The 23443-nt window shown below is 48.5% G+C and overlaps 1 protein-coding gene across 3 annotated transcripts in view; it reads right to left on the bottom strand.

Moving 5' to 3' along the window:
• Positions 1-23443, bottom strand: part of LOC135574657 (eyes absent homolog 4-like) — a 166862-nt gene that overhangs the window by 50482 nt on the left and 92937 nt on the right. For all 3 annotated transcript variants that reach the window (XM_065026133.1, XM_065026132.1, XM_065026134.1), the window contains one exon: positions 2869-2975. In XM_065026133.1, the coding sequence (XP_064882205.1) occupies positions 2869-2975 (107 nt within the window). The remainder of the gene's footprint in view (positions 1-2868; positions 2976-23443) is intronic.

Genomic DNA, 23443 nt, shown 5'->3' with positions numbered 1-23443 from the left:
TGACAGAATGTTCCTACTGTTGCAGTTCGCTTTAGGCTCGAGACTATCTGGCAGACAATGTTCCTACTGTTGCAGTTCGCTTTAGGCCCGAGACTATCTGACAGAATGTTCCTACTGTTGCAGTTCGCTTTAGGCCCGAGACTATCTGACAGAATGTTCCTACTGTCAGAGTTCGCTTTAGGCCCGAGACTATCTGACAGACAATGTTCCTACTGTTGCAGTTCGCTTTAGGCCCGAGACTATCTGACAGAATGTTCCTACTGTTGCAGTTCGCTTTAGGCCCGAGACTATCTGACAGAATGTTCCTACTGTTGCAGTTCGCTTTAGGCCCGAGACTATCTGACAGAATGATCCTACTGTTGCAGTTCGCTTTAGGCCCGAGACTATCTGACAGAATGTTCCTACTGTTGCAGTTCGCTTTAGACTGGAGGTTTGACGACTCCTACTGTTGCAGTAACATTCGCTTTAGGCCCGAGACTATCTGACAGACAATGTTCCTACTGTTGCAGTTCGCTTTAGGCTCGAGACTATCTGACATACAACAAAAACAAGAGCAAATAGTTGTGGACCTTGTAAACAGATAATTTGATAGGGCTTAATGTTTTGCATGGTCTTTTTGTCTCCCCCTCCCTCTCTAATCTACATGCTACCGTAAACTCTGACACTGTTGTCTAGATACAGTGGTAGACATACACCCTTCGATGCAACAGATGAACAGCCTGTTTCAAATGATTTTTGAACCGCAAAAGAAACAAAATGGATGTTCTCTCTTCTCACAAATGGCTCAACCATTGTCATCTTGTTAGTAACCTGTAATTTGTTATGAACAAACATGTCCATCTTATCCCCCATTTGCTGCTTGAGTGCTTGGAACGCAATACTTCGACCAATAGAAAATCAGCGCACCCGTGGTGGAAAGTTTGCGGGAAGGTGAACACATTCTTACGTCAAGTTCAGTTAAAAAAATAAATAATTCTGCGTGAAAACCACACGCGGGTTTCGGGGTATATTGTGTACGTATGCATGCACTGGTTTATCAGAGGCCCTCAGGTCACCAGAAGGATAGTAAAACCAAACACACACACACACACACCATCAGCCAAGTGGTCGGTGGGAGAGAAGGGAAGGGTGTAACTCTCTGTTTATACACTTTATCCAAAGGTTTAGTCCAGCACTCACACCTCTCTATGTATCTATGCGCGAGAGAGAGACTGTTGAGTGTGTGTGAACTAGACCTTCAATTCTAAATGGTTTACAGTACTGGCTAGTGAATGGTTTACAGTACTGGTTAGTGAATGGTTTACAGTACTGGTTAGTGAATGGTTTACAGTACTGGCTAGTGAATGGTTTACAGTACTGGTTAGTGAATGGTTTACAGTACTGGCTAGTGAATGGTTTACAGTACTGGTTAGGGAATGGTTTACAGTACTGGCTAGTGAATGGTTTACAGTACTGGCTAGTGAATGGTTTACAGTACTAGCTAGTGAATGGTTTACAGTACTGGCTAGTGAATGGTTTACAGTACTGGCTAGTGAATGGTTTACAGTACTGGCTAGTGAATGGTTTACAGTACTGGCTAGTGAATGGTTTACAGTACTAGCTAGTGAATGGTTTACAGTACTGGTTAGTGAATGGTTTACAGTACTGGCTAGTGAATGGTTTACAGTACTGGCTAGTGAATGGTTTACAGTACTGGCTAGTGAATGGTTTACAGTACAGGCTAGTGATTTTCCTGATAATATCATAGCCACATCAACTCACTTTCTCTTTCTTTCTTTCTTTCTTTCTCCCTCCCCATCTCTCCCTCCCTCCCTCCACCCCTCTCTCCCTCCCTCCACCCCTCACTCCCTCCCTCCATCCCTCCCTCCCGCCACCCCTCTCCCTTCCGCCACCCCTCTCTCCCTCCCCTCCACCCCTCCCCTCCCTCCCCTCCACCCCTCACTCCCTCCCTCATCTCTCCGTCCCTGTACCATTCTCTCCCTTCCTCCATCTCTCCCTCTCTTCACCCCTCTCTCCCTCCCCCATCTCTCCCTCTCTCCACCCCTCTCTCCCTCCCTCCACCCCTCCCCTCCCTCCCTCCACCCCTCTCTCCCTCCCCATCTCTCCCTCCCCATCTCTCCCTCCCCCATCTCTCCCTTCCTCCATCTCACTCTCCCTCCCCATCTCTCCCTCCCCATCTCTCCCTCCCTCCACCCTTCTCTCCCTCCCCCATCTCTCCCTTCCTCCATCTCACTCTCCCTCCCCATCTCTCCCTCCCCATCTCTCCCTCCCTCCACCCTTCTCTCCCTCCCCCATCTCTCCCTTCCTCCATCCCACTCTCCCTCCCCATCTCTCCCTCCCTCATCTCTCCGTCCCTGTACCATTCTCTCCCTTCCTCCATCTCTCCCTCTCTCCACCCCTCTCTCCCTCCCCATCTCTCCCTCTCTCCACCCCTCTCTCCCTCCCCTCCACCCCTCCCCTCCCTCCCTCCACCCCTCTCTCCCTCCCCATCTCTCCCTCCCCATCTCTCCCTCCCCCATCTCTCCCTTCCTCCATCTCACTCTCCCTCCCCATCTCTCCCTCCCCATCTCTCCCTCCCTCCACCCTTCTCTCCCTCCCCCATCTCTCCCTTCCTCCATCCCACTCTCCCTCCCCATCTCTCCCTCCCTCCATCCCACTCTCCCTCCCCCATCTCTCCCTCCCCCATCTCTCCTTCCTCCATCCCACTCTCCCTCCCCATCTCTCCCTCCCGATCTCTCCCTCCCTCCATCCATCCCACTCTCCCTCCCCATCTCTCCCTCCCTTCACCCCTCTCTCCCTCCCTCCATCCCTCCCTCCACCCCTCCAATCCTCCCTCCACCCCTCCCTCCACCCCTCCCTCCCTCTCACCTCCAGTTCCGTTGGTAGTGACAGAGGAACCTGTCAGCTTGGAGCCTGATGAGTCTCCGCCCACCAAACTGTTATGAGGACTGGCTAGGTCTTGCATCTCCATAGGCCTGACACACACACACACACACACACACACACACACACACACACACACACACACACACACACACACACACACACACACACACACACACACACACACACACAGACAGAGAGAGAAAAGAGAGTACAGGCCATGTCAGTCTGAATCCAAAATACAGAACACAAACACACACACACACACAGACACACTAACACACACTAACGCACACTAACACACACTAACACACCCAGAGACACTAACACACACAGACACTAAGACACACAGGCACTAACACACACAGACACACTAACACACACAGACACTAACACACACAGACACACTAACAGACACAGACACTAACACACACAGACACACTAACACAATAACACACACTAACACACACAGAAACTCTAACACACACTAACACACACACACACACACTCTTACACACACAGACACTCAAACACACACTAACACACACACACACACACACACATTTACATTACATTTAAGTCATTTAGCAGACGCTCTTATCCAGAGCGACTTACAAATTGGTGCTTTCACCTTATGACATCCAGTGGAACAGCCACTTTACAATAGTGCATCTAGGTCTTTTAAGGGGGGGGTGAGAAGGATTACTTTATCCTATCCTAGGTATTCCTTAAAGAGGTGGGGTTTCAGGTGTCTCCGGAAGGTGGTGATTGACTCCGCTGTCCTGGCGTCGTGAGGGAGTTTGTTCCACCATTGGGGGGCCAGAGCAGCGAACAGTTTTGACTGGGCTGAGCGGGAACTGTACTTCCTCAGTGGTAGGGAGGCGAGCAGGCCAGAGGTGGATGAACGCAGTGCCCTTGTTTGGGTGTAGGGCCTGATCAGAGCCTGGAGGTACTGAGGTGCCGTTCCCCTCACAGCTCCGTAGGCAAGCACCATGGTCTTGTAGCGGATGCGAGCCCCCTCACAGGTGAGGGGGACAGGTGAGGGGGACAGGTGAGGGGGCACAGGTGAGGGGGACAGGTGAGGGGGACAGGTGAGGTGGGGACAGGTGAGGGGGACAGGTGAGGGGCACAGGTGAGGGGGACAGGTGAGGGGGACAGGTGAGGTGGGGACAGTTGAGGGGGACAGGTGAGGGGAACAGGTGAGGGGGACAGGTGAGGGGGACAGGTGAGGGGGACAGGTGAGGGGGGACAGGTGTCTCACCAACAGAACACACACATAAACATTCTGTTATCAGAGGAGCCTGGCGTGATGTTGATGATAATGTCTTTTCTTGTGGGGGGGGGGGGGGCAGGCCAGGGGGTGGTGCTGATACAGGAAGTGGACTGCTCATTGGATGGGCACATGAAGCAGGCGTTTTTGCCGACGAGCTTCTCGAATACCAATCCCCTCGAATCACTCTCCGACAGCCTGGGATATACAGCAAGTTGTCAGTCTATAGACTCACGGTACATGGCTTTCAGATTGTCTAAGACGAGAGCAAAACAACTGGCGAGGTGAGTTGTTATAGTCAGTCTAGCTGTATGGAGGAGAAGGTACTGCTCTGTTTCAGCTGTTATGGAGGGTCTAGCTGTATGGAGGAGAAGGTACTGCTCTGTTTCAGCTGGTATAGTCAGTCTAGCTGTATGGAGAAGGTACTGCTCTGTTTCAGCTGGTATGGTCAGTCTAGCTGTGTGGAGGAGAAGGTACTGCTCTGTTTCAGCTGTTATGGTCAGTCTAGCTGTATGGAGGAGAAGGTACTGCTCTGTTTCAGCTGGTATGGTCAGTCTAGGTGTATGGAGGAGAAGGTACTGCTCTGTTTCAGCTATTATGGTCAGTCTAGCTGTATGGAGAAGGTACTGCTCTGTTTCAGCTGTTATGGTCAGTCTAGCTGTATGGAGGAGAAGGTACTGCTCTGTTTCAGCTGTTATGGTCAGTCTAGCTGTATGGAGGAGAAGGTACTGCTCTGTTTCAGCTGTTATGGACAGTCTAGCTGTATGGAGGAGAAGGTACTGCTCTGTTTCAGCTGTTATGATCAGTCTAGCTGTCTGGAGGAGAAGGTACTGCTCTGTTTCAGCTGGTATGGTCAGTCTAGCTGTATGGAGAAGGTACTGCTCTGTTTCAGCTGGTATGGTCAGTCTAGCTGTATGGAGAAGAAGGTACTGCTCTGTTTCAGCTGGTATGGTCAGTCTAGCTGTATGGAGAAGAAGGTACTGCTCTGTTTCAGCTGGTATGGTCAGTCTAGCTGTATGGAGAAGGTACTGCTCTGTTTCAGCTGGTATGGTCAGTCTAGCTGTATGGAGGAGAAGGTACTGCTCTGTTTCAGCTGTTATGGTCAGTCTAGCTGTATGGAGGAGAAGGTACTGCTCTGTTTCAGCTGTTATGGTCAGTCTAGCTGTATGGAGAAGAAGGTACTGCTCTGTTTCAGCTGGTATGGTCAGCCTAGCTGTATGGAGGAGAAGGTACTGCTCTGTTTCAGCTGGTATGGTCAGTCTAGCTGTATGGAGAAGGTACTGCTCTGTTTCAGCTAGTATGGTCAGTCTAGCTGTATGGAGAAGAAGGTACTGCTCTGTTTCAGCTGGTATGGTCAGTCTAGCTGTATGGAGGAGAAGGTACTGTCTCTGTTTCAGCTGGTATGGTCAGTCTAGCTGTGTGGAGGAGAAGGTACTGCTCTGTTTCAGCTGGTATGGTCAGTCTAGCTGTATGGAGAAGAAGGTACTGCTCTGTTTCAGCTGGTATGGTCAGTCTAGCTGTATGGAGGAGAAGGTACTGTCTCTGTTTCAGCTGGTATGGTCAGTCTAGCTGTATGGAGAAGGTACTGCTCTGTTTCAGCTGGTATGGTCAGTCTAGCTGTATGGAGGAGAAGGTACTGCTCTGTTTCAGCTGGTATGGACAGTCTAGCTGTATGGAGGAGAAGGTACTGCTCTGTTTCAGCTGTTATGATCAGTCTAGCTGTCTGGAGGAGAAGGTACTGCTCTGTTTCAGCTGGTATGGTCAGTCTAGCTGTATGGAGAAGGTACTGCTCTGTTTCAGCTGGTATGGTCAGTCTAGCTGTATGGAGAAGAAGGTACTGCTCTGTTTCAGCTGGTATGGTCAGTCTAGCTGTATGGAGAAGGTACTGCTCTGTTTCAGCTGGTATGGTCAGTCTAGCTGTATGGAGGAGAAGGTACTGCTCTGTTTCAGCTGGTATGGTCAGTCTAGCTGTATGGAGAAGGTACTGCTCTGTTTCAGCTGGTATGGTCAGTCTAGCTGTATGGAGAAGGTACTGCTCTGTTTCAGCTGGTATGGTCAGTCTAGCTGTATGGAGGAGAAGGTACTGCTCTGTTTCTGCTGGTATGGTCAGTCTAGCTGTATGGAGGAGAAGGTACTGCTCTGTTTCAGCTGTTATGGTCAGTCTAGCTGTATGGAGAAGAAGGTACTGCTCTGTTTCAGCTGGTATGGTCAGTCTAGCTGTATGGAGGAGAAGGTACTGCTCTGTTTCAGCTGGTATGGTCAGTCTAGCTGTATGGAGAAGGTACTGCTCTGTTTCAGCTAGTATGGTCAGTCTAGCTGTATGGAGAAGAAGGTACTGCTCTGTTTCAGCTGGTATGGTCAGTCTAGCTGTATGGAGGAGAAGGTACTGCTCTGTTTCAGCTGTTATGGTCAGTCTAGCTGTATGGAGAAGAAGGTACTGCTCTGTTTCTGCTGGTATGGTCAGTCTAGCTGTATGGAGGAGAAGGTACTGTCTCTGTTTCAGCTGGTATGGTCAGTCTAGCTGTATGGAGGCGAAGGTACTGCTCTGTTTCAGCTGTTATGGTCAGTCTAGCTGTATGGAGAAGAAGGTACTGCTCTGTTTCAGCTGGTATGGTCAGTCTAGCTGTATGGAGAAGAAGGTACTGCTCTGTTTCAGCTGTTATGGTCAGTCTAGCTGTATGGAGAAGGTCTGTTTCAGCTGCTCTGTTTCAGAAGGTACTGCTCTGTTTCAGCTAGTATGGTCAGTCTAGCTGTATGGAGAAGGTACTGCTCTGTTTCAGCTGGTATGGTCAGTCTAGCTGTATGGAGAAGAAGGTACTGCTCTGTTTCAGCTGGTATGGTCAGTCTAGCTGTATGGAGAAGGTACTGCTCTGTTTCAGCTGGTATGGTCAGTCTAGCTGTATGGAGGAGAAGGTACTGCTCTGTTTCAGCTGGTATGGTCAGTCTAGCTGTATGGAGAAGGTACTGCTCTGTTTCAGCTGGTATGGTCAGTCTAGCTGTATGGAGAAGGTACTGCTCTGTTTCAGCTGGTATGGTCAGTCTAGCTGTATGGAGAAGAAGGTACTGCTCTGTTTCAGCTGGTATGGTCAGTCTAGCTGTATGGAGAAGGTACTGCTCTGTTTCAGCTGGTATGGTCAGTCTAGCTGTATGGAGGAGAAGGTACTGCTCTGTTTCAGCTGGTATGGTCAGTCTAGCTGTATGGAGAAGGTACTGCTCTGTTTCAGCTGTTATGGTCAGTCTAGCTGTATGGAGAAGAAGGTACTGCTCTGTTTCAGCTGGTATGGTCAGTCTAGCTGTATGGAGGAGAAGGTACTGCTCTGTTTCTGCTGGTATGGTCAGTCTAGCTGTATGGAGAAGAAGGTACTGCTCTGTTTCAGCTGTTATGGTCAGTCTAGCTGTATGGAGGAGAAGGTACTGTCTCTGTTTCAGCTGGTATAGTCAGTCTAGCTGTCTGGAGGAGAAGGTACTGCTCTGTTTCAGCTGGTATGGTCAGTCTAGCTGTATGGAGGAGAAGGTACTGCTCTGTTTCAGCTGGTATGGTCAGTCTAGCTGTATGGAGAAGAAGGTACTGCTCTGTTTCTGCTGGTATGGTCAGTCTAGCTGTATGGAGGAGAAGGTACTGCTCTGTTTCAGCTGTTATGGTCAGTCTAGCTGTATGGAGAAGAAGGTACTGCTCTGTTTCAGCTGGTATGGTCAGTCTAGCTGTATGGAGGAGAAGGTACTGCTCTGTTTCAGCTGGTATGGTCAGTCTAGCTGTATGGAGAAGGTACTGCTCTGTTTCAGCTAGTATGGTCAGTCTAGCTGTATGGAGAAGGTACTGCTCTGTTTCAGCTGGTATGGTCAGTCTAGCTGTATGGAGAAGGTACTGCTCTGTTTCAGCTGGTATGGTCAGTCTAGCTGTATGGAGAAGAAGGTACTGCTCTGTTTCAGCTGGTATGGTCAGTCTAGCTGTATGGAGAAGGTACTGCTCTGTTTCAGCTGGTATGGTCAGTCTAGCTGTATGGAGAAGGTACTGCTCTGTTTCAGCTGGTATGGTCAGTCTAGCTGTATGGAGAAGAAGGTACTGCTCTGTTTCAGCTGGTATGGTCAGTCTAGCTGTATGGAGGAGAAGGTACTGCTCTGTTTCAGCTGGTATGGTCAGTCTAGCTGTATGGAGAAGGTACTGCTCTGTTTCAGCTGGTATGGTCAGTCTAGCTGTATGGAGAAGAAGGTACTGCTCTGTTTCAGCTGGTATGGTCAGTCTAGCTGTATGGAGGAGAAGGTACTGCTCTGTTTCTGCTGGTATGGTCAGTCTAGCTGTATGGAGGAGAAGGTACTGCTCTGTTTCAGCTGTTATGGTCAGTCTAGCTGTATGGAGAAGAAGGTACTGCTCTGTTTCAGCTGGTATGGTCAGTCTAGCTGTATGGAGGAGAAGGTACTGCTCTGTTTCAGCTGGTATGGTCAGTCTAGCTGTATGGAGAAGGTACTGCTCTGTTTCAGCTAGTATGGTCAGTCTAGCTGTATGGAGAAGAAGGTACTGCTCTGTTTCAGCTGGTATGGTCAGTCTAGCTGTATGGAGGAGAAGGTACTGCTCTGTTTCAGCTGGTATGGTCAGTCTAGCTGTATGGAGGAGAAGGTACTGTCTCTGTTTCAGCTGGTATGGTCAGTCTAGCTGTGTGGAGGAGAAGGTACTGCTCTGTTTCAGCTGTTATAGTCAGTCTAGCTGTGTGGAGGAGAAGGTACTGCTCTGTTTCAGCTGGTATGGTCAGTCTAGCTGTATGGAGAAGGTACTGCTCTTTTTCAGCTGGTATGGTCAGTCTAGCTGTATGGAGGAGAAGGTACTGCTCTGTTTCAGCTGGTATGGTCAGTCTAGCTGTATGGAGAAGGTACTGCTCTGTTTCAGCTGGTATGGTCAGTCTAGCTGTATGGAGAAAAGGTACTGCTCTGTTTCAGCTGGTATGGTCAGTCTAGCTGTATGGAGAAGAAGGTACTGCTCTGTTTCAGCTGGTATGGTCAGTCTAGCTGTATGGAGAAGGTACTGCTCTGTTTCAGCTGGTATGGTCAGTCTAGCTGTATGGAGGAGAAGGTACTGCTCTGTTTCAGCTGGTATGGTCAGTCTAGCTGTATGGAGAAGGTACTGCTCTGTTTCAGCTGGTATGGTCAGTCTAGCTGTATGGAGAAGAAGGTACTGCTCTGTTTCAGCTGGTATGGTCAGTCTAGCTGTATGGAGGAGAAGGTACTGCTCTGTTTCAGCTGGTATGGTCAGTCTAGCTGTATGGAGAAGGTACTGCTCTGTTTCAGCTGTTATGGTCAGTCTAGCTGTATGGAGAAGGTACTGCTCTGTTTCAGCTGGTATGGTCAGTCTAGCTGTATGGAGAAGGTACTGCTCTGTTTCAGCTGGTATGGTCAGTCTAGCTGTATGGAGAAGAAGGTACTGCTCTGTTTCAGCTGGTATGGTCAGTCTAGCTGTATGGAGAAGGTACTGCTCTGTTTCAGCTGGTATGGTCAGTCTAGCTGTATGGAGGAGAAGGTACTGCTCTGTTTCAGCTGGTATGGTCAGTCTAGCTGTATGGAGAAGGTACTGCTCTGTTTCAGCTGGTATGGTCAGTCTAGCTGTATGGAGAAGGTACTGCTCTGTTTCAGCTGGTATGGTCAGTCTAGCTGTATGGAGAAGAAGGTACTGCTCTGTTTCAGCTGGTATGGTCAGTCTAGCTGTATGGAGAAGGTACTGCTCTGTTTCAGCTGGTATGGTCAGTCTAGCTGTATGGAGGAGAAGGTACTGCTCTGTTTCAGCTGGTATGGTCAGTCTAGCTGTATGGAGAAGGTACTGCTCTGTTTCAGCTGGTATGGTCAGTCTAGCTGTATGGAGAAGAAGGTACTGCTCTGTTTCAGCTGGTATGGTCAGTCTAGCTGTATGGAGAAGAAGGTACTGCTCTGTTTCAGCTGGTATGGTCAGTCTAGCTGTATGGAGGAGAAGGTACTGCTCTGTTTCAGCTGTTATGGTCAGTCTAGCTGTATGGAGAAGAAGGTACTGCTCTGTTTCAGCTGGTATGGTCAGTCTAGCTGTATGGAGGAGAAGGTACTGCTCTGTTTCAGCTGGTATGGTCAGTCTAGCTGTATGGAGAAGGTACTGCTCTGTTTCAGCTGGTATGGTCAGTCTAGCTGTATGGAGGAGAAGGTACTGCTCTGTTTCAGCTGGTATGGTCAGTCTAGCTGTATGGAGAAGGTACTGCTCTGTTTCAGCTGGTATGGTCAGTCTAGCTGTATGGAGAAGAAGGTACTGCTCTGTTTCAGCTGGTATGGTCAGTCTAGCTGTATGGAGGAGAAGGTACTGCTCTGTTTCAGCTGGTATGGTCAGTCTAGCTGTATGGAGGAGAAGGTACTGCTCTGTTTCAGCTGTTATGGTCAGTCTAGCTGTATGGAGAAGAAGGTACTGCTCTGTTTCAGCTGGTATGGTCAGTCTAGCTGTATGGAGGAGAAGGTACTGCTCTGTTTCAGCTGGTATGGTCAGTCTAGCTGTATGGAGAAGGTACTGCTCTGTTTCAGCTGTTATGGTCAGTCTAGCTGTATGGAGAAGAAGGTACTGCTCTGTTTCAGCTGGTATGGTCAGTCTAGCTGTATGGAGGAGAAGGTACTGCTCTGTTTCAGCTGGTATGGTCAGTCTAGCTGTGTGGAGGAGAAGGTACTGCTCTGTTTCAGCTGGTATGGTCAGTCTAGCTGTATGGAGGAGAAGGTACTGCTCTGTTTCAGCTGTTATAGTCAGTCTAGCTGTGTGGAGGAGAAGGTACTGCTCTGTTTCAGCTGGTATGGTCAGTCTAGCTGTATGGAGAAGGTACTGCTCTGTTTCAGCTGGTATGGTCAGTCTAGCTGTATGGAGGAGAAGGTACTGCTCTGTTTCAGCTGGTATGGTCAGTCTAGCTGTATGGAGAAGGTACTGCTCTGTTTCAGCTGGTATGGTCAGTCTAGCTGTATGGAGAAGGTACTGCTCTGTTTCAGCTGGTATGGTCAGTCTAGCTGTATGGAGAAGGTACTGCTCTGTTTCAGCTGGTATGGTCAGTCTAGCTGTATGGAGAAGGTACTGCTCTGTTTCAGCTGGTATGGTCAGTCTAGCTGTATGGAGGAGAAGGTACTGCTCTGTTTCAGCTGGTATGGTCAGTCTAGCTGTATGGAGAAGGTACTGCTCTGTTTCAGCTGGTATGGTCAGTCTAGCTGTATGGAGAAGTACTGCTCTGTTTCAGCTGGTATGGTCAGTCTAGCTGTATGGAGGAGAAGGTACTGCTCTGTTTCAGCTGGTATGGTCAGTCTAGCTGTATGGAGGAGAAGGTACTGCTCTGTTTCAGCTGGATGGTCAGTCTAGCTGTATGGAGAAGGTACTGCTCTGTTTCAGCTGGTATGGTCAGTCTAGCTGTATGGAGAAGGTACTGCTCTGTTTCAGCTGGTATGGTCAGTCTAGCTGTATGGAGAGAAGGTACTGCTCTGTTTCAGCTGGTATGGTCAGTCTAGCTGTATGGAGAAGAAGGTACTGCTCTGTTTCAGCTGGTATGGTCAGTCTAGCTGTATGGAGAAGAGAGGTACTGCTCTGTTTCAGCTGGTATGGTCAGTCTAGCTGTATGGAGGAGAAGGTACTGTAGCTGGTATGGTCAGTCTAGCTGTATGGAGAAGGTACTGCTCTGTTTCAGCTGTTATGGTCAGTCTAGCTGTATGGAGGAGAAGGTACTGCTCTGTTTCAGCTGGTATGGTCAGTCTAGCTGTATGGAGAAGGTACTGCTCTGTTTCAGCTGTTATGGTCAGTCTAGCTGTATGGAGAAGAAGGTACTGCTCTGTTTCAGCTGGTATGGTCAGTCTAGCTGTATGGAGAAGGTACTGCTCTGTTTCAGCTGGTATGGTCAGTCTAGCTGTATGGAGGAGAAGGTACTGCTCTGTTTCAGCTGGTATGGTCAGTCTAGCTGTATGGAGAAGGTACTGCTCTGTTTCAGCTGGTATGGTCAGTCTAGCTGTATGGAGGAGAAGGTACTGCTCTGTTTCAGCTGGTATGGTCAGTCTAGCTGTATGGAGAAGATGGTCAGTCTAGCTGTATGGAGGAGAAGGTACTGCTCTGTTTCAGCTGGTATGGTCAGTCTAGCTGTATGGAGAAGAAGGTACTGCTCTGTTTCAGCTGGTATGGTCAGTCTAGCTGTATGGAGAAGGTACTGCTCTGTTTCAGCTGGTATGGTCAGTCTAGCTGTATGGAGGAGAAGGTACTGCTCTGTTTCAGCTGGTATGGTCAGTCTAGCTGTATGGAGAAGGTACTGCTCTGTTTCAGCTGGTATGGTCAGTCTAGCTGTATGGAGGAGAAGGTACTGCTCTGTTTCAGCTGGTATGGTCAGTCTAGCTGTATGGAGGAGAGGTACTGCTCTGTTTCAGCTGGTATGGTCAGTCTAGCTGTATGGAGGAGAAGGTAAGCTGTTATGGTCAGTCTGCTCTATGGAGAAGAAGGTCTCTGTTTCAGCTGGTATGGTCAGTCTAGCTGTATGGAGGAGAAGGTACTGCTCTGTTTCAGCTGGTATGGTCAGTCTAGCTGTATGGAGAAGGTACTGCTCTTTTCAGCTGGTATGGTCAGTCTAGCTGTATGGAGGAGAAGGTACTGCTCTGTTTCAGCTGGTATGGTCAGTCTAGCTGTATGGAGAAGGTACTGCTCTGTTTCAGCTGGTATGGTCAGTCTAGCTGTATGGAGAAGAAGGTACTGCTCTGTTTCAGCTGGTATGGTCAGTCTAGCTGTATGGAGGAAAGGTACTGCTCTGTTTCAGCTGTATGGTCAGTCTAGCTGTATGGAGGAGAAGGTACTGCTCTGTTTCAGCTGTTATGGTCAGTCTAGCTGTATGGAGAAGAAAGGTACTGCTCTGTTTCAGCTGGTATGGTCAGTCTAGCTGTATGGAGAAAGGTACTGCTCTGTTTCAGCTGGTATGGTCAGTCTAGCTGTATGGAGAAGGTACTGCTCTGTTTCAGCTGTTATGGTCAGTCTAGCTGTATGGAGAAGAAGGTACTGCTCTGTTTCAGCTGGTCTAGCTGTATGGATGGTCAGTCTATGCAGTCTAGCTGTATGGAGGAGAAGGTACTGTCTCTGTTTCAGCTGGTATGGTCAGTCTAGCTGTGTGGAGGAGAAGGTACTGCTCTGTTTCAGCTGTTATAGTCAGTCTAGCTGTGTGGAGGAGAAGGTACTGCTCTGTTTCAGCTGGTATGGTCAGTCTAGCTGTATGGAGAAGGTACTGCTCTGTTTCAGCTGGTATGGTCAGTCTAGCTGTATGGAGGAGAAGGTACTGCTCTGTTTCAGCTGGTATGGTCAGTCTAGCTGTATGGAGAAGGTACTGCTCTGTTTCAGCTGGTATGGTCAGTCTAGCTGTATGGAGAAGGTACTGCTCTGTTTCAGCTGGTATGGTCAGTCTAGCTGTATGGAGAAGAAGGTACTGCTCTGTTTCAGCTGGTATGGTCAGTCTAGCTGTATGGAGAAGGTACTGCTCTGTTTCAGCTGGTATGGTCAGTCTAGCTGTATGGAGGAGAAGGTACTGCTCTGTTTCAGCTGGTATGGTCAGTCTAGCTGTATGGAGAAGGTACTGCTCTGTTTCAGCTGGTATGGTCAGTCTAGCTGTATGGAGAAGAAGGTACTGCTCTTTCAGCTGGTATGGTCAGTCTAGCTGTATGGAGGAGAAGGTACTGCTCTGTTTCTGCTGGTATGGTCAGTCTAGCTGTATGGAGGAGAAGGTACTGCTCTGTTTCAGCTGGTATGGTCAGTCTAGCTGTATGGAGAAGGTACTGCTCTGTTTAAGCTAGTATGGTCAGTCTAGCTGTATGGAGAAGAAGGTACTGCTCTGTTTCAGCTGGTATGGTCAGTCTAGCTGTATGGAGGAGAAGGTACTGTCTCTGTTTCAGCTGGTATGGTCAGTCTAGCTGTGTGGAGGAGAAGGTACTGCTCTGTTTCAGCTGGTATGGTCAGTCTAGCTGTATGGAGAAGAAGGTACTGCTCTGTTTCAGCTGGTATGGTCAGTCTAGCTGTATGGAGGAGAAGGTACTGTCTCTGTTTCAGCTGTTATGGTCAGTCTAGCTGTATGGAGAAGGTACTGCTCTGTTTCAGCTGGTATGGTCAGTCTAGCTGTATGGAGGAGAAGGTACTGCTCTGTTTCAGCTGTTATGGTCAGTCTAGCTGTATGGAGGAGAAGGTACTGCTCTGTTTCAGCTGTTATGGTCAGTCTAGCTGTATGGAGGAAAGGTACTGCTCTGTTTCAGCTGGTATGGTCAGTCTAGCTGTATGGAGAAGGTACTGCTCTGTTTCAGCTGGTATGGTCAGTCTAGCTGTATGGAGAAGAAGGTACTGCTCTGTTTCAGCTGGTATGGTCAGTCTAGCTGTATGGAGGAGAAGGTACTGCTCTGTTTCAGCTGGTATGGTCAGTCTAGCTGTATGGAGGAGAAGGTACTGCTCTGTTTCAGCTGTTATGGTCAGTCTAGCTGTATGGAGAAGGTACTGCTCTGTTTCAGCTGGTATGGTCAGTCTAGCTGTATGGAGAAGGTACTGCTCTGTTTCAGCTGGTATGGTCAGTCTAGCTGTATGGAGAAGAAGGTACTGCTCTGTTTCAGCTGGTATGGTCAGTCTAGCTGTATGGAGGAGAAGGTACTGTCTCTGTTTCAGCTGGTATGGTCAGTCTAGCTGTATGGAGGAGAAGGTACTGCTCTGTTTCAGCTGTTATGGTCAGTCTAGCTGTATGGAGAAGGTACTGCTCTGTTTCAGCTGGTATGGTCAGTCTAGCTGTATGGAGAGAAGGTACTGCTCTGTTTCAGCTGGTATGGTCAGTCTAGCTGTATGGAGAAGGTACTGCTCTGTTTCAGCTGGTATGGTCAGTCTAGCTGTATGGAGAAGAAGGTACTGCTCTGTTTCAGCTGGTATGGTCAGTCTAGCTGTATGGAGAGAAGGTACTGCTCTGTTTCAGCTGTATGGTCAGTCTAGCTGTATGGAGGAGAAGGTACTGCTCTGTTTCAGCTGGTATGGTCAGTCTAGCTGTATGGAGGAGAAGGTACTGCTCTGTTTCAGCTGTTATGGTCAGTCTAGCTGTATGGAGGAGAAGGTACTGCTCTGTTTCAGCTGTATGGTCAGTCTAGCTGTATGGAGAAGGTACTGCTCTGTTTCAGCTGGTATGGTCAGTCTAGCTGTATGGAGGAGAAGGTACTGCTCTGTTTCAGCTGGTATGGTCAGTCTAGCTGTATGGAGAAGGTACTGCTCTGTTTCAGCTGGTATGGTCAGTCTAGCTGTATGGAGGAGAAGGTACTGCTCTGTTTCAGCTGTATGGTCAGTCTAGCTGTATGGAGAAGAAGGTACTGCTCTGTTTCAGCTGTTCTAGCTGTCACTGCTCTGTTTCAGCTGGTATGGTCAGTCTAGCTGTATGGAGGAGAAGGTACTGCTCTGTTTCAGCTGGTATGGTCAGTCTAGCTGTATGGAGAAGGTACTGCTCTGTTTCAGCTGGTATGGTCAGTCTAGCTGTATGGAGAAGAAGGTACTGCTCTGTTTCAGCTGGTATGGTCAGTCTAGCTGTATGGAGGAGAAGGTACTGCTCTGTTTCAGCTGGTATGGTCAGTCTAGCTGTATGGAGGAGAAGGTACTGCTCTGTTTCAGCTGGTATGGTCAGTCTAGCTGTATGGAGAAGGTACTGCTCTGTTTCAGCTGTATGGTCAGTCTAGCTGTATGGAGAGAAGGTACTGCTCTGTTTCAGCTGGTATGGTCAGTCTAGCTGTATGGAGGAGAAGGTACTGCTCTGTTTCAGCTGGTATGGTCAGTCTAGCTGTATGGAGAAGGTACTGCTCTGTTTCAGCTGGTATGGTCAGTCTAGCTGTATGGAGAAGAAGGTACTGCTCTGTTTCAGCTGGTATGGTCAGTCTAGCTGTATGGAGAAAGGTACTGCTCTGTTTCAGCTGGTATGGTCAGTCTAGCTGTATGGAGAAGGTACTGCTCTGTTTCAGCTGGTATGGTCAGTCTAGCTGTATGGAGGAGAAGGTACTGCTCTGTTTCAGCTGTTATGGTCAGTCTAGCTGTATGGAGAGAAGGTACTGCTCTGTTTCAGCTGGTATGGTCAGTCTAGCTGTATGGAGGAGAAGGTACTGCTCTGTTTCAGCTGGTATGGTCAGTCTAGCTGTATGGAGAAGGTACTGCTCTGTTTCAGCTGTATGGTCAGTCTAGCTGTATGGAGAAGAAGGTACTGCTCTGTTTCAGCTGGTATGGTCAGTCTAGCTGTGTGGAGGAGAAGGTACTGCTCTGTTTCAGCTGGTATGGTCAGTCTAGCTGTATGGAGGAGAAGGTACTGCTCTGTTTCAGCTGTTATGGTCAGTCTAGCTGTAGGAGAAGGTACTGCTCTGTTTCAGCTGGTATGGTCAGTCTAGCTGTATGGAGAAGGTACTGCTCTGTTTCAGCTAGGTATGGTCAGTCTAGCTGTATGGAGAAGAAGGTACTGCTCTGTTTCAGCTGGTATGGTCAGTCTAGCTGTATGGAGGAGAAGGTACTGTCTGTTTCAGCTGTATGGTCAGTCTAGCTGTATGGAGAAGGTACTGCTCTGTTTCAGCTGGTATGGTCAGTCTAGTCTATATGGAGAAGAAGGTACTGCTCTGTTTCAGCTGTTATAGTCAGTCTAGCTGTGTGGAGGAGAAGGTACTGCTCTGTTTCAGCTGGTATGGTCAGTCTAGCTGTATGGAGAAGAAGGTACTGCTCTGTTTCAGCTGGTATGGTCAGTCTAGCTGTATGGAGGAGAAGGTACTGTCTCTGTTTCAGCTGGTATGGTCAGTCTAGCTGTATGGAGAAGGTACTGCTCTGTTTCAGCTGGTATGGTCAGTCTAGCTGTATGGAGGAGAAGGTACTGCTCTGTTTCAGCTGTTATAGTCAGTCTAGCTGTGTGGAGGAGAAGGTACTGCTCTGTTTCAGCTGGTATGGTCAGTCTAGCTGTATGGAGAAGAAGGTACTGCTCTGTTTCAGCTGGTATGGTCAGTCTAGCTGTATGGAGAAGGTACTGCTCTGTTTCAGCTGGTATGGTCAGTCTAGCTGTATGGAGAAGAAGGTACTGCTCTGTTTCAGCTGGTATGGTCATCAATAGTCTAGCTGTATGGAGAAGGTACTGCTCTGTTTCAGCTGGTATGGTCAGTCTAGCTGTCTGCTCTGTTTCAGCTGTATGGTCAGTCTAGAGGAGAAGGTACTGCTCTGTTTCAGCTGGTATGGTCAGTCTAGCTGTATGGAGAGAAGGTACTGCTCTGTTTCAGCTGGTATGGTCAGTCTAGCTGTATGGAGAAAGGTACTGCTCTGTTTCAGCTGGTATGGTCAGTCTAGCTGTATGGAGAAAGGTACTGCTCTGTTTCAGCTGGTATGGTCAGTCTAGCTGTATGGAGAAGAAGGTACTGCTCTGTTTCAGCTGGTATGGTCAGTCTAGCTGTATGGAGAAGAAGGTACTGCTCTGTTTCAGCTGGTATGGTCAGTCTAGCTGTATGGAGAAGAAGGTACTGCTCTGTTTCAGCTGGTATGGTCAGTCTAGCTGTATGGAGAAAGGTACTGCTCTGTTTCAGCTGGTATGGTCAGTCTAGCTGTATGGAGAAAGGTACTGCTCTGTTTCAGCTGTTATGGTCAGTCTAGCTGTATGGAGGAGAAGGTACTGCTCTGTTTCAGCTGGTATGGTCAGTCTAGCTGTATGGAGAAGAAGGTACTGCTCTGTTTCAGCTGGTATGGTCAGTCTAGCTGTATGGAGGAGAAGGTACTGTCTCTGTTTCAGCTGGTATGGTCAGTCTAGCTGTATGGAGAAGGTACTGCTCTGTTTCAGCTGGTATGGTCAGTCTAGCTGTATGGAGGAGAAGGTACTGCTCTGTTTCAGCTGTTATAGTCAGTCTAGCTGTGTGGAGGAGAAGGTACTGCTCTGTTTCAGCTGGTATGGTCAGTCTAGCTGTATGGAGAAGAAGGTACTGCTCTGTTTCAGCTGGTATGGTCAGTCTAGCTGTATGGAGGAGAAGGTACTGTCTCTGTTTCAGCTGGTATGGTCAGTCTAGCTGTATGGAGAAGGTACTGCTCTGTTTCAGCTGGTATGGTCAGTCTAGCTGTATGGAGGAGAAGGTACTGCTCTGTTTCAGCTGGTATGGTCAGTCTAGCTGTATGGAGAAGGTACTGCTCTGTTTCAGCTGGTATGGTCAGTCTAGCTGTATGGAGAGAAGGTACTGCTCTGTTTCAGCTGGTATGGTCAGTCTAGCTGTATGGAGAAGGTACTGCTCTGTTTCAGCTGGTATGGTCAGTCTAGCTGTATGGAGGAGAAGGTACTGCTCTGTTTCAGCTGGTATGGTCAGTCTAGCTGTATGGAGAAGGTCTGTCTGTTTCAGCTGTATGGAGTCTAATGGAGAAAGGTACTGCTCTGTTTCAGCTGGTATGGTCAGTCTAGCTGTATGGAGAAGAAGGTACTGCTCTGTTTCAGCTGGTATGGTCAGTCTAGCTGTATGGAGAAGGTACTGCTCTGTTTCAGCTGTATGGTCAGTCTAGCTGTATGGAGGAGAAGGTACTGCTCTGTTTCAGCTGGTATGGTCAGTCTAGCTGTATGGAGAAGGTACTGCTCTGTTTCAGCTGTTATGGTCAGTCTAGCTGTATGGAGAAGAAGGTACTGCTCTGTTTCAGCTGGTATGGTCAGTCTAGCTGTATGGAGGAGAAGGTACTGCTCTGTTTCAGCTGGTATGGTCAGTCTAGCTGTATGGAGAAGGTACTGCTCTGTTTCAGCTGGTATGGTCAGTCTAGCTGTATGGAGAAGAAGGTACTGCTCTGTTTCAGCTGGTATGGTCAGTCTAGCTGTATGGAGGAGAAGGTACTGCTCTGTTTCAGCTGGTATGGTCAGTCTAGCTGTATGGAGGAGAAGGTACTGCTCTGTTTCAGCTGTTATGGTCAGTCTAGCTGTATGGAGGAGAAGGTACTGCTCTGTTTCAGCTGGTATGGTCAGTCTAGCTGTATGGAGAAGGTACTGCTCTGTTTCAGCTGGTATGGTCAGTCTAGCTGTATGGAGGAGAAGGTACTGCTCTGTTTCAGCTGGTATGGTCAGTCTAGCTGTATGGAGAAGGTACTGCTCTGTTTCAGCTGGTATGGTCAGTCTAGCTGTATGGAGAAGGTACTGCTCTGTTTCAGCTGGTATGGTCAGTCTAGCTGTATGGAGAAGAAGGTACTGCTCTGTTTCAGCTGGTATGGTCAGTCTAGGAGGAGAAAGGTACTGCTCTGTTTCAGCTGGTATGGTCAGTCTAGCTGTATGGAGGAGAAGGTACTGCTCTGTTTCAGCTGGTATGGTCAGTCTAGCTGTATGGAGAAGGTACTGCTCTGTTTCAGCTGTATGGTCAGTCTAGCTGTATGGAGAAGGTACTGCTCTGTTTCAGCTGGTATGGTCAGTCTAGCTGTATGGAGAAAGGTACTGCTCTGTTTCAGCTGGTATGGTCAGTCTAGCTGTATGGAGAGAAGGTACTGCTCTGTTTCAGCTGTTATGGTCAGTCTAGCTGTATGGAGAAGAAGTACTGCTCTGTTTCAGCTGGTATGGTCAGTCTAGCTGTATGGAGGAGAAGGTACTGCTCTGTTTCAGCTGTTATGGTCAGTCTAGCTGTATGGAGAAGGTACTGCTCTGTTTCAGCTGGTATGGTCAGTCTAGCTGTATGGAGAAGAAGGTACTGCTCTGTTTCAGCTGGTATGGTCAGTCTAGCTGTATGGAGAAAGGTACTGCTCTGTTTCAGCTGGTATGGTCAGTCTAGCTGTGTGGAGGAGAAGGTACTGCTCTGTTTCAGCTGGTATGGTCAGTCTAGCTGTATGGAGGAGAAGGTACTGCTCTGTTTCAGCTGGTATGGTCAGTCTAGCTGTATGGAGGAGAAGGTACTGCTCTGTTTCAGCTGTTATGGTCAGTCTAGCTGTATGGAGGAGAAGGTACTGCTCTGTTTCAGCTGGTATGGTCAGTCTAGCTGTATGGAGAAGAAGGTACTGCTCTGTTTCAGCTGGTATGGTCAGTCTAGCTGTATGGAGGAGAAGGTACTGCTCTGTTTCAGCTGGTATGGTCAGTCTAGCTGTATGGAGAAGGTACTGCTCTGTTTCAGCTGGTATGGTCAGTCTAGCTGTATGGAGAAAGGTACTGCTCTGTTTCAGCTGGTATGGTCAGTCTAGCTGTATGGAGAAAGGTACTGCTCTGTTTCAGCTGGTATGGTCAGTCTAGCTGTATGGAGAAGGTACTGCTCTGTTTCAGCTGGTATGGTCAGTCTAGCTGTATGGAGGAGAAGGTACTGCTCTGTTTCAGCTGGTTGGTCAGTCTAGCTGTATGGAGAAGGTACTGCTCTGTTTCAGCTGGTATGGTCAGTCTAGCTGTATGGAGAAGAAGGTACTGCTCTGTTTCAGCTGGTATGGTCAGTCTAGCTGTATGGAGGAGAAGGTACTGCTCTGTTTCTGCTGGTATGGTCAGTCTAGCTGTATGGAGGAGAAGGTACTGCTCTGTTTCAGCTGTTATGGTCAGTCTAGCTGTATGGAGAAGAAGGTACTGCTCTGTTTCAGCTGGTATGGTCAGTCTAGCTGTATGGAGGAGAAGGTACTGCTCTGTTTCAGCTGGTATGGTCAGTCTAGCTGTATGGAGAAGGTACTGCTCTGTTTCAGCTGTTATGGTCAGTCTAGCTGTATGGAGAAGAAGGTACTGCTCTGTTTCAGCTGGTATGGTCAGTCTAGCTGTATGGAGGAGAAGGTACTGCTCTGTTTCAGCTGGTATGGTCAGTCTAGCTGTATGGAGGAGAAGGTACTGTCTCTGTTTCAGCTGGTATGGTCAGTCTAGCTGTATGGAGGAGAAGGTACTGTCTGTTTCAGCTGGTATGGTCAGTCTAGCTGTATGGAGGAGAAGGTACTGCTCTGTTTCAGCTGTTATAGTCAGTCTAGCTGTGTGGAGGAGAAGGTACTGCTCTGTTTCAGCTGGTATGGTCAGTCTAGCTGTATGGAGAGAAGGTACTGCTCTGTTTCAGCTGGTATGGTCAGTCTAGCTGTATGGAGGAGAAGGTACTGCTCTGTTTCAGCTGGTATGGTCAGTCTAGCTGTATGGAGAAGGTACTGCTCTGTTTCAGCTGGTATGGTCAGTCTAGCTGTATGGAGAGAAGGTACTGCTCTGTTTCAGCTGTTATGGTCAGTCTAGCTGTATGGAGGAGAAGGTACTGCTCTGTTTCAGCTGTATGGTCAGTCTAGCTGTATGGAGAAGGTACTGCTCTGTTTCAGCTGGTATGGTCAGTCTAGCTGTATGGAGAGAGGTACTGCTCTGTTTCAGCTGGTATGGTCAGTCTAGCTGTATGGAGAAGGTACTGCTCTGTTTCAGCTGGTATGGTCAGTCTAGCTGTATGGAGGAGAAGGTACTGCTCTGTTTCAGCTGGTATGGTCAGTCTAGCTGTATGGAGAAGAAGGTACTGCTCTGTTTCAGCTGGTATGGTCAGTCTAGCTGTATGGAGAAGGTACTGCTCTGTTTCAGCTGGTATGGTCAGTCTAGCTGTATGGAGGAGAAGGTACTGCTCTGTTTCAGCTGGTATGGTCAGTCTAGCTGTATGGAGAAGGTACTGCTCTGTTTCAGCTGGTATGGTCAGTCTAGCTGTATGGAGAAGAAGGTACTGCTCTGTTTCAGCTGGTATGGTCAGTCTAGCTGTATGGAGGAGAAGGTACTGCTCTGTTTCTGCTGGTATGGTCAGTCTAGCTGTATGGAGGAGAAGGTACTGCTCTGTTTCAGCTGTTATGGTCAGTCTAGCTGTATGGAGAAGAAGGTACTGCTCTGTTTCAGCTGGTATGGTCAGTCTAGCTGTATGGAGGAGAAGGTACTGCTCTGTTTCAGCTGGTATGGTCAGTCTAGCTGTATGGAGAAGGTACTGCTCTGTTTCAGCTGTATGGTCAGTCTAGCTGTATGGAGAAGAAGGTACTGCTCTGTTTCAGCTGGTATGGTCAGTCTAGCTGTATGGAGGAGAAGGTACTGCTCTGTTTCAGCTGTTATGGTCAGTCTAGCTGTATGGAGGAGAAGGTACTGCTCTGTTTCAGCTGTTATGGTCAGTCTAGCTGTATGGAGAAGAAGGTACTGCTCTGTTTCAGCTGGTATGGTCAGTCTAGCTGTATGGAGGAGAAGGTACTGCTCTGTTTCAGCTGTTATGGTCAGTCTAGCTGTATGGAGAAGGTACTGCTCTGTTTCAGCTGGTATGGTCAGTCTAGCTGTATGGAGAAGGTACTGCTCTGTTTCAGCTGTTATGGTCAGTCTAGCTGTATGGAGGAGAAGGTACTGCTCTGTTTCAGCTGGTATGGTCAGTCTAGCTGTATGGAGAAGGTACTGCTCTGTTTCAGCTGTTATGGTCAGTCTAGCTGTATGGAGAAGGTACTGCTCTGTTTCAGCTGGTATGGTCAGTCTAGCTGTATGGAGAGAAGGTACTGCTCTGTTTCAGCTGGTATGGTCAGTCTAGCTGTATGGAGAAGGTACTGCTCTGTTTCAGCTGGTATGGTCAGTCTAGCTGTATGGAGGAGAAGGTACTGCTCTGTTTCAGCTGTTATGTCAGTCTAGCTGTATGGAGAAGGTACTGCTCTGTTTCAGCTGGTATGGTCAGTCTAGCTGTATGGAGAGAAGGTACTGCTCTGTTTCAGCTGGTATGGTCAGTCTAGCTGTATGGAGGAGAAGGTACTGCTCTGTTTCAGCTGTTATGGTCAGTCTAGCTGTATGGAGGAGAAGGTACTGCTCTGTTTCAGCTGTTATGGTCAGTCTAGCTGTATGGAGAAGAAGGTACTGCTCTGTTTCAGCTGGTATGGTCAGTCTAGCTGTATGGAGGAGAAGGTACTGCTCTGTTTCAGCTGGTATGGTCAGTCTAGCTGTATGGAGAAGGTACTGCTCTGTTTCAGCTGTTATGGTCAGTCTAGCTGTATGGAGAGAAGGTACTGCTCTGTTTCAGCTGGTATGGTCAGTCTAGCTGTATGGAGGAGAAGGTACTGCTCTGTTTCAGCTGGTATGGTCAGTCTAGCTGTATGGAGGAGAAGGTACTGCTCTGTTTCAGCTGTTATGGTCAGTCTAGCTGTATGGAGAGAAGGTACTGCTCTGTTTCAGCTGGTATGGTCAGTCTAGCTGTATGGAGAAGGTACTGCTCTGTTTCAGCTGGTATGGTCAGTCTAGCTGTATGGAGGAGAAGGTACTGCTCTGTTTCAGCTGGTTATGGTCAGTCTAGCTGTATGGAGAGAAGGTACTGCTCTGTTTCAGCTGGTATGGTCAGTCTAGCTGTATGGAGAAGGTACTGCTCTGTTTCAGCTGGTATGGTCAGTCTAGCTGT

Source organism: Oncorhynchus nerka, linkage group LG13 (genome assembly GCF_034236695.1).
Source record: "Oncorhynchus nerka isolate Pitt River linkage group LG13, Oner_Uvic_2.0, whole genome shotgun sequence".
Lineage (NCBI taxonomy): Eukaryota > Metazoa > Chordata > Actinopteri > Salmoniformes > Salmonidae > Oncorhynchus > Oncorhynchus nerka.
Note: the sequence above shows the minus strand (reverse complement) of the source record. Positions and strands in the feature narration are given on the sequence as shown.